The sequence below is a fragment of the Nicotiana tomentosiformis genome, chromosome 11 (genome assembly GCF_000390325.3).
Source record: "Nicotiana tomentosiformis chromosome 11, ASM39032v3, whole genome shotgun sequence".
Taxonomy (NCBI): domain Eukaryota; kingdom Viridiplantae; phylum Streptophyta; class Magnoliopsida; order Solanales; family Solanaceae; genus Nicotiana; species Nicotiana tomentosiformis.
Window position 1 is genome coordinate 51,876,533 of NC_090822.1, and position 9,486 is coordinate 51,886,018.

The window sequence follows — 9,486 nt, forward strand, 5'->3', positions numbered from 1 at the left end:
ATACCCTACTCACGAGTGTCAAGCCTCGATTGAGGAAGTTAATACTGTTGGGAATTATAACTTTAATGCAATGGGTAAGAAGCACCCTGGTGTTTCATGGAGTTCACCTGGGGGTACTGCGAATGCATGGTAATAAAACAATCCCAGATTTCAAGGAGCTCCTGGTTTTGTGAATCAGCCGAGGCCGCAGTTCCAACCTCAACATTCCACTTATCCTGCGCTAGAAGATTTAATGCAGTCCTTCATTGTCAAGATAGATGAGAGATTAGATGCTCATGGTTCATCTATCAAAGAACTTGGCACTGGTTTGCGGAACTTAGAGAAGCAAGTGGGGCAAATTGCAATTGTATTGTCTGAGAGAATCCCAGGTAATCTACCAGCTGATACCGAAAGAAACCCCAAAGAAACAATGAATGTTATGACCTTGAGAAGCGGGCAAGTGTTGAGAGATCCCACTCCAGTCCAAAAAGAGGTGGTACCTGAAAAAGAAAGTGAGGAAAAGCTGAAAAATAAAGTTGATAAAATGATAAAAAGCAAGAAGGGAGCTGAGAAAAAGAAGAAGGAGGACACTTCAAGAAGGGAGGAAAGTAATGAGAGTGAGCACGTGCCTGCTCTACCGTTTCCCCAAAAGCTATATAGAGAAAAGCTGGATAAGCAGTTTGAGAGATTTCTGGATATGCAGAAACAGGTTAATGTAAATTTGTCATTCGGAGAAGTTCTCTCATAAATGCTAGATTATGCTAAATTCTTGAAGGAGATCCTTACAAAGAAGAGGAAGATAAAAGAGACCTCGGTCATCAAGCTCACAAAGCATTGCAGTGCAATCTTGAAAAACAAACTCCCACAAAAGTGGGGAGATCCAAGGAGTTTTACTATACCTTACTTGTTAGGCACTCTTAATTTTGACAAGTCTTTATGTGATTCTGGTTCCTCAATTAATTTAATGCATTTTTCTATTTACAGGAAGCTAGAGAATGAGATTGGAGAGATAAGGTCTGCACCAATATCTTTGCAGCTGGCAGACCAAACAACTATCATACCCGAGGGGATAGTGGAAAATGTCTTAGTTCGGGTAGATAAGTTCGTATTTCCAGTAGACTTTATAGTGGTGAAGATGGAGGAGAACAAGGAGATACCCATAATCTTAGGAAGACCATTCTTAGCGATGGGCAGAGCAATATTAGATATACATGATAGAAAACTACAAGTGGTGAGGAGACGGTGACTTTAGAGATAAATGTAGAAACGGGGGTGAAAAGGGAGAAGCCAGCAGCAAGTGTTGAATGGAAGGTAAAGAGTTCAAAAGAGAATGTTGCAGTTAGTGAACAAGATATGTTTGGGATATAACCCAAGAAGGCTGAGAAGAAGTTGTCTGCATGGATGTGCGCACAATTTCGGGTGAGAATAATGGAGCCCGACTTTGATTCAGAACCTGACTAGAGATTCAGGGAAGTTTCCTCTACCTTATACTTTTTAATTGTGTTTTATGGGGACATGCCACAACTTAAAGTGTGGGTTGGGGGTATTTATATGTTATATGTATAGTTTATTTAGTTTGTTTTGCTTTTTAATAGTTAAAAAAAACATTCAGAAAAAAACCCATAAAAATTTTATAATTTTTGATTTTTCCCCACGATGGATATCATATCGACATGTTTCTTGAGGGATTAAAGTCGAAAGAAAAGACAAAAAGATTTTCTTTTGTTAGGTAGTATATTAACCCCTCCCCCCCCTCTGGTTTTTCTTTGTGACGCAGTTCTTTTCGGGTTTTGTTTGAACCGGGTGTATTTAGTTTTTATTTTTGTTAGAAGTAGGAAACCTTGTGCTATGACTTGAATTAGAAGCAATATCTCTTGACTCTATGATACCTTGAGAATAGAAAGTGCTTTAGTTGTGATGCTTAGGATTAGTTTTTGACTCTTGTATAGTACCTTAAATTGTATGATCTTAACTTTGCTTAACTGCTTAAACTAGAGTATCTTGATAATTAAATCTTGAGTGAGTTATGTGCCATGTGTGTGTGAGGGTTTATGTATTCTATGCATTGCATTTGATGTCTAGAACTTACCCCGTGTGTTTGCAAAGAGAAATAGTAGTTTTATTCAGTCTTGGAAGTGATATAGGCAGTTCTTTGTTGAGTCAGTAATATGATTTTACCCACCTAATTTGTATGTATCTTAGTTAACCTCGTTGAGCCTGTAATCTTGTTTTTTTGGCAACCACATTACAAGCCTTACCCATTTGTTTGAATTAACCATCTATTTGAACCTTGTACCCCTCATGAGCACTTGAATTTGTTATGAACATTGTAAAAGTTGAAGTGTGGGGTGGTTGGTTTGGCTTTTGAGTGGAACTATTGAAATAAGGAGAAAGGTCCAAGGTTTTGAAAAAGTAAGAGCCACTTAAATTGAAAAAGAAATAGTTGTATCGTTGTTCAATTATTCCGTGATAATGGTAACTCTTGATGTAATTGTGCTTAAAGAAGTAGGGGTTAATGTATATCGATGTGAATGTGGAGTTATGGTTTGACAAAAGTGTGGGGTTGAACACTGAATTGTATGTATTAAAGTGCTTAGGGAGGTGTAGTCACTTTTATATCTAAATGTATCATACCTGTCCCACAACTTACATTACAATCAATTAAAGTCCTACTTGAACCTCGACTGAATGAGTTCAATTAATAGAATAGTACACTACGGGCAATCCTATGGTTTATCTTTTGTGGCATATGAATGTTGTTTCTGAAAGTGAGCGAATTCTTTCTATTTGATGTTCCTAATTGCTCTTAAATTTTATTGTTTGTAGAGCTACGCTCTATTGTTGTGTGAGGGAACTTGATTCATGAAGGAAAGGTAATGTCATTGACCTATGTGTTAGAGTAAGTGAGTGAGTTGTGAATAATGCGTGGTACGTGTGAGTCAAATCTTGAGGCTAGGATGTTACACTATTGTGCTTAGTCTATTTTAAATATTCTTGGTGTGATGAGTTATGAGAGTTGTTTTAAAAAGGTCGTGTATGTATGAAGTTTAGTTTGATTGCTCGAGGATAAGAAATAGTATAAGTGTGGGGTATTGATAGTAGGCTATAATTACATGTTTTAGTTGCCTATCGTACTTTAATTTACTGCACTTTAAAGTTTGAGCTTTAATCGCTAGTATTTTGCACTAATTGTGTGTTGTATGCCTTGTATGAGTGAATCCGAGCTATGTAGATGTTTTAGATTGAATTCAAGCTATTCTGTAGCTTTGAAGTCTGAGTAAAAGCCCAAGGATTAAGTTGGTATTGTGTTCGGGGATCAACGGACAATAGAGCACTTAACGAGAGAAACGAAGAATCGAGCAGGAGGTCACCCAGGTGAGCGGCACTGTGGTGCAAGTCAGGCAGAACACTGTCCAAAGTGCGCGGCCATATGCGTGAGCACACCCCCAGGTGCGCGGCCGCGCACGTCCAGTTCTGCAATTTATCCTATTTCGCATAGGAAAAGGTGTTTTCATTTGGGCCTGACCCTACTTGGTATATATACATGGAAAAATGGTATTTTCTGGACTTTTGACACATCTAACACCTAAAGAGGCTAAGGAGAAGTTGGAGAAGCAAGAGCACAAGGATTTCATCATTCAATCCTCACTCAAGACAAGAGTTTGGATCGTTTTATGTTTTCCTTTACCTTAAACTTATTTGTGATGAATTACTCCATATCTATTGAGTAGTTCTCTTTTGGATTTGATGGATTTGGTGTATTGATACTTGTTTGTGGATTATAACTCTAGTTTTGTTGTATTGAATCGTTTGGATGTCTTAATTGTTGCATTTATATTCACTAGTTTATGTAATCGAGAGAGTCATAACTTGTGATATTTTTGCGTTATAATTTGTTGGGTAAATTCATTAACTCTTCTTAGTAATCGAAAGAGGCTAGTTGAATTGTTGATTAACCTAGTTAGGAGAATAATCGAAAGAGGTTTTCCTAAAGATCAATCCATTACGAATTCTTGCATATCTTCACCGAGCTTAATATATTTCATATTGTGAGGTTGAAACTTAATCGAGAGAATAGTTTCTGCTGAATGTGTGAACAAATAATTGAGTGAATTCGAGAGACTCACTTGAACATTAGAAGTGAACTATCTAGAGTTAAATCCCAAACAATTATCTTGCACCTATTCCATCAAAACCATATTTTCCCCCATTGATATTTTTCCTTACACATTGTTGCGATTGCCATTAGTTAGTAGTTTATACTCATAGTTAATTTTAGTTATAGTCACATAATTCTCAATTGTTGATCATCTTAGATAGCAATCAAGCTATAAAATACGAAAATAATGTTTAACTCCAATCCCTGTGGATACGATATTTTATTATACTATATTCGACTAGCGAGCATATTTAAATATGTGTTTTGCGCTCGTCAATTGCAAAGAAATGAGGTAGAGCTGCATTTCGACCGCAATATTTGGCATCTCTTTTCATTCCAGTGTTGTTGTTTATCTTTCAGACAGTATTTTCATTTTGTATTCTAGACTTATATTTCTATCTTAGAGATCGTGACTCTATATTACTAGATCTGGGGGATTTTATTTATCGACACAGTTATTTATGTCAGTTAGCTTTCGATTTATATTAATTTCATTAATTTTGTTTTTATGTGCCTTTTTTGTTATACTTGGATTGCCTAGAAAGTGATTTAGACGTCATCACAACCGGTTGGTGGTTTTGGGTCGTGACATTTGGAGTAAGTTTTGGATAGATCTTGTTGGACTTTTATTGGAACTGGTGTTTGGGATTTGTGAGTTTTGTCGGGTTCCGAAAAGCGGGCCCGGGTTGATTTTTTGGTTGACTTTGTGTATTTGATTAAAGACCATCTTTATCATATAGGTTCAATTTCTATAGCTTTATTTGATGTTATAGGATTGTATTTGACTAGATTTTAGCCATTTGGAGTTGGAATTTTGAGGATTTTGCTTTTTTGGGGTGATTTTAAGGCTACGAGGTAGAGGTAAGTCTTTCGGCTAACCTTTTTAAGAGGGAAACCCCTATGATTTGACTTGTTTACTATGTGTTTAGGCTATTGGGGGTGGTGTATATATGTGGTGGTGTGTGTATATGAACTTACCGAGTTTATATCATGACCGGGGTTGATTTGGGATATTTTATGCTTTGTTTCGACTTTGTGCTCATTTGATTCATGATTTGTTTGGCTTATGTGACTACATTTGCTCTCTTATTCATATTAGAAATTATGACTAATCTTATCATTAGTTGTGAAGTTATGGAACTTATTCATGATATGTTGAGTAATTTAATTTATTCGTAGTCAAATAGAGATTCCATGAGCACATATCTATATGATTTCTATTAAGTCCTTGTGCATCTTTTATCAGTAATTCTTGAGCATATGCATACATTTTGAATAAAGATACTCGATTTGGACGGGAACATTTTGACACGAAAGATAAAGTGTGCGGATGAGATGTAGTTATAGCACACATGACATGATGCTCGAATATTAATTTATGAGTGATTCTATTATTCTCCTCTTTACGCTTGGATTTGGATCCATCCCTCCGGAGTTAGGTAATTGGTCATGTTACCTTGGGCTATGTGAGTGTGGTCGGTACATGGATTTTGTATCGGGTTATGCTGATACATGAATTGTGTATCAGGGTACAAGGATCTTGTACCAGCTTTCAACATGCATTCATATTCTCGATTCATTTAGGAGTATTAATATTACTACTACTTACTAATAAATATCTTTATATGCTAGTCTGGAACCCCGACCCCGTTATTTGAGCAAGATATCTTTTAATACTATATCTAGGCAGCATTATGATTATTTCTGGTATTAGAAAGCATGTTTAAAATCTTACAACTATTGATGTTTGTGATTCTTATTATTCATGTCATTATCTATTGTTTCAGTTCTTAATTTTGTTATGTCTCTGTGTGGTAAGTATTAGGATGTATCTAGCCTCGCCACTACTTCTTCGAGGTTATACTCATCCTACACTTTTGTACATCTTTTTGTGTAGATCCTCTGGTGGGTCCTAGAAAAGCTTCCTGGTTGTGTTTAGGTGACCATACGGAGACTTAGGGTGAGTTGCACTTATGGATTTACTTCACAATTCCTGAGTCCTTGTTCCTTATTTGTCTCCTATCTTCATGTGTTTCAGACAACTTGTTATGTATACAAACTTGTTCTCTTTTGCATAGTTTGCTCGTGTACTTGTGACACCTAGTGTTAGGGGTTGTACTGTATATGTCGTGTTTAGGTCGAGTTTTGGTTATATCAGATATTGTTACTGTTTTGAGACTATTTCCATTTTTAATTATTATATATCTCAGTTAATTAATGAAAATGAACTATATTGTTGATTGTGAGTTGTCTTGCTTAGCAAGCTCGGCTAGGCGCCATCACAACCTTGAGGTAGGATTTTGGGTCGTGACAAGTTAGTAACAAAGCTCTAGGCTGTGTGGGTGTCACAAGTCACGATCAGGTGTAGTAGAGTCTTGTGGATCGATACGGAGATGTCTGTACTTATCTCCGAAAGGCTAGAAGATGTTAGGAAACTACCCTTCTTTCCTTCTTTAGCGTGCAACTTTATTGACCCGAAGTTCGAATCCTTGCTTTCCATTCTCTCACAGATGGTGATAACACCTTCATCGAGAGCAATTGGATAGGCACCAGCCCCTTAGGCTAGGGTCGTGAGAGGCCATGGTGAAACAACCAGTAGCTCCTGTAGAGGAGCAGGTTTTTGACAGTGTGAGCCAGTTGGACCAGCTCAGGTCCTAAAGACGTTTATTGCTACCCAGTACTTCAGGATGCTCTTGTTCGATTGGTTGTTCTTGTAGAGCGCTTGGTATTGACCTAAGTACTTCATGTGGCACTGGCTACTTCTTAGGTTGGGGGAGGGGCATATACTCCAACTACTCACACTCCTAAGCTGGTTGCTGTTGTTTATTGGATGTCGGGAGTAGTACTGTGTAACACCCCAAAAAATTTCGAAGTACTTAACTGTAAAGCCCGGAAAATTTCGAAATATAGTTATGTGGACCGCATAGTGACTGCAAACACCTCCAGTTTTTTTATCATTTTGTCAGCAATTATGCGACCGATATGCGGTCTGCATAACCACTATGCGGTCGCATATGCGACCGCAGAACCGTTCCGGAGTTTCATTTTTGGGTTTTTAAAACCCGACCCTATTTTGTTAAATACACTCTTTGCTTCATTTTAGAACTATAATCTGATATTTTAGAGTGAGAGAGAGTGCCCTAGAGTGAGAAGGTGTTCTTCAATAATTGTTCTTCTATTCTTGCCCATGTTTTGGAAGATTAAGAAGGGAAACTCACTAGGTCTTCATCCTAGATGTAAGATTCTACACCCTAACCCTTACTTTCGAATTTTATGTAGACATGGACAACTAGCATTTGTTATAAAAGGGTGTAGGAAGATTGTTGAGCTAAAAATGGTAAATATTGGGTTGTAGGATGATGGAATTCTCCATAAAAGGACCTTGGAACCTTAATACACACTTAGTGTTTGATAAAATACTCAAATTAGCTAGGACCATGATCATCTTCCTAATTTTAATTCAATTTGTTATATTTCTACAATAGATTGAAGTTGCTAAGAATTTTGGAATATTTTAGAGTTTAAGGAAGCTCAATTGAGGTATGTTGGCTAAACTCTTCTCTTAGAATTGAATCCCACTATATTCATGTAAATTATGTAAGTCTCGAGTGATTCATTATGAAATTGGCTATTCCGAGTAAGAATGGATTGAGAGATATATGTTCAACAAGCATCCCAAATGCTCTATTCATGTTATATTACCAATTGTGGATATGTTAAAATATGGGTTGTGCATTAATAATGTTTCTACTTTAAGTCAAGTTCAAATGAAGGCTATTATGCCAAATTTTGTGAAATATCTCTATGTGTATTAGACTCTAAATTGCTCACATGTGTACTACACCCTTTGATTTGAATTATGTTTGTTGTTGATGGTGAGGATGATATTTGAAATTGATAAGGTGAGCATGAAATACTGAATATGACCAACGTGCCAAGAATCACCTTATAATTATGGCCACTAGTGCCAATGAAATGAAAAGATGTGAAAGTATTATGAAATGCGATGATTGATATAAAAAGGTTGATGACTCAAATAAGACAGCCTAGCCGATCGGGTCGTGATCGGACATCATGCCGCACACATGGTGGTGATTGTGCTGGAAATTGTAATTAAAATTGTGATTGTGGTCGATGTCCCTAATGGATAGCCTAGCCGATCGGGTCGTGATCGGACTCCGTGTTAAAGACGGTGGTATTGATATTGAGAGTAATTGTGGTTGATGTCTCTAATGAGATAGCCTAGCCGATCGAGTCGTGATCGGACTCCGTACTGAGAATACGGTGGTACTGGTATTGTGGGCAATGGTATATCGATACTAAAACTCTCCCAATGTGAGATATGGAAATTAATTTGAACACTGTCTTGATCCTAAATTGAAGTTTGATGTTGATTAAGGCTTTCATTGATATTATGATAATTTTATTTATATTTTTTTTTTTGTCATTCTATTGAGAGGGTATTTAGTTATACATACTAGTGCTATTCGACGGTACTAACGTCCCTTTTGCCGGGGGCGCTGCATCTTTCAATAGATGCAGGTGGTTCCACAGCAGGAGAAATTGATCAGTGATAGCAGTGCACCTTCTTCCCAGCTGACTTGGTGAGCCCCACTTCATTCCGGGGTCATGAATCTTTTGTACTTTGTGTATTCTGTTTGAGGTATAGCCGGGGCCTTGTTGCCAGCATTATCATTGTACTCTTCTTTATCTATAGAGGCTCCGTAGACATAGTGTGGGTTGTGTATTGGTGCTGAGAAAGTCAAAATATATTATGTTGTGGTTGTATTACTTGTCCATTTGAGACTTTAAAAAAATGATGAAAGTATTGGAAATGAATTGGTATTGTAGACGTGAACACCTTTTGTCTAATTAATGAAAATATGTATTATCTCCATTCATAGATGAGTTTGGGTAGAAGAAAATCTAACAGGCTTGCTCGGTCGGGTTCACTCGGTTGAGCATCGGTCGTGCTCCTCGGTTTTGGGGCGTGACATACTATTTGGGGGAAATCCTCCAGCGCTTGATGTTAGGTCAGTAGTGGAAGCTTCTATGTTTAAGGAGTAATAGAAAATGTATTGTCGATTCAGGAAGATGGGTCCTCCGTATTATGATGGTGATCATTTGGCATATGAACATTATTTCACGGATGGTTGTTAGAAGATTCTGCGAAATCTTGGTTTGTTGAGTCAAATGGGGCCAATTCACTACTTTTCAGCATCAAGGGCCAACTAAGAGGTGGTGGTAGTCATACGAGTGTAGCAGGCCAGCAGGGGCACTTCCACTCACATGGAATCAGTTTTCACATCTCTTCTTAGAGATGTTTGTTCCCCTCACGAAGAGGGAGG

At 37.5% G+C, this 9,486-nt stretch overlaps 1 protein-coding gene across 1 annotated transcript; it reads left to right on the forward strand.

The window, feature by feature from the left end:
- The first annotated feature begins 232 nt into the window (after positions 1–232).
- LOC138901443 (uncharacterized) lies at positions 233–978 on the forward strand. Its single transcript, XM_070189207.1, has 2 exons — positions 233–688; positions 964–978. The coding sequence occupies exons 1-2, from the start codon at positions 233–235 to the stop codon at positions 976–978; spliced, it is 471 nt and encodes a 156-aa protein (XP_070045308.1).
- The last annotated feature ends 8,508 nt before the right edge of the window (positions 979–9,486 follow it).

What these genes read in the sequence shown, in the direction of transcription:
- LOC138901443 (XM_070189207.1), top strand. Translation starts at nt 233, where the DNA reads ATGCAGTCCTTCATTGTCAAGATAGATGAGAGATTAGATGCTCATGGT.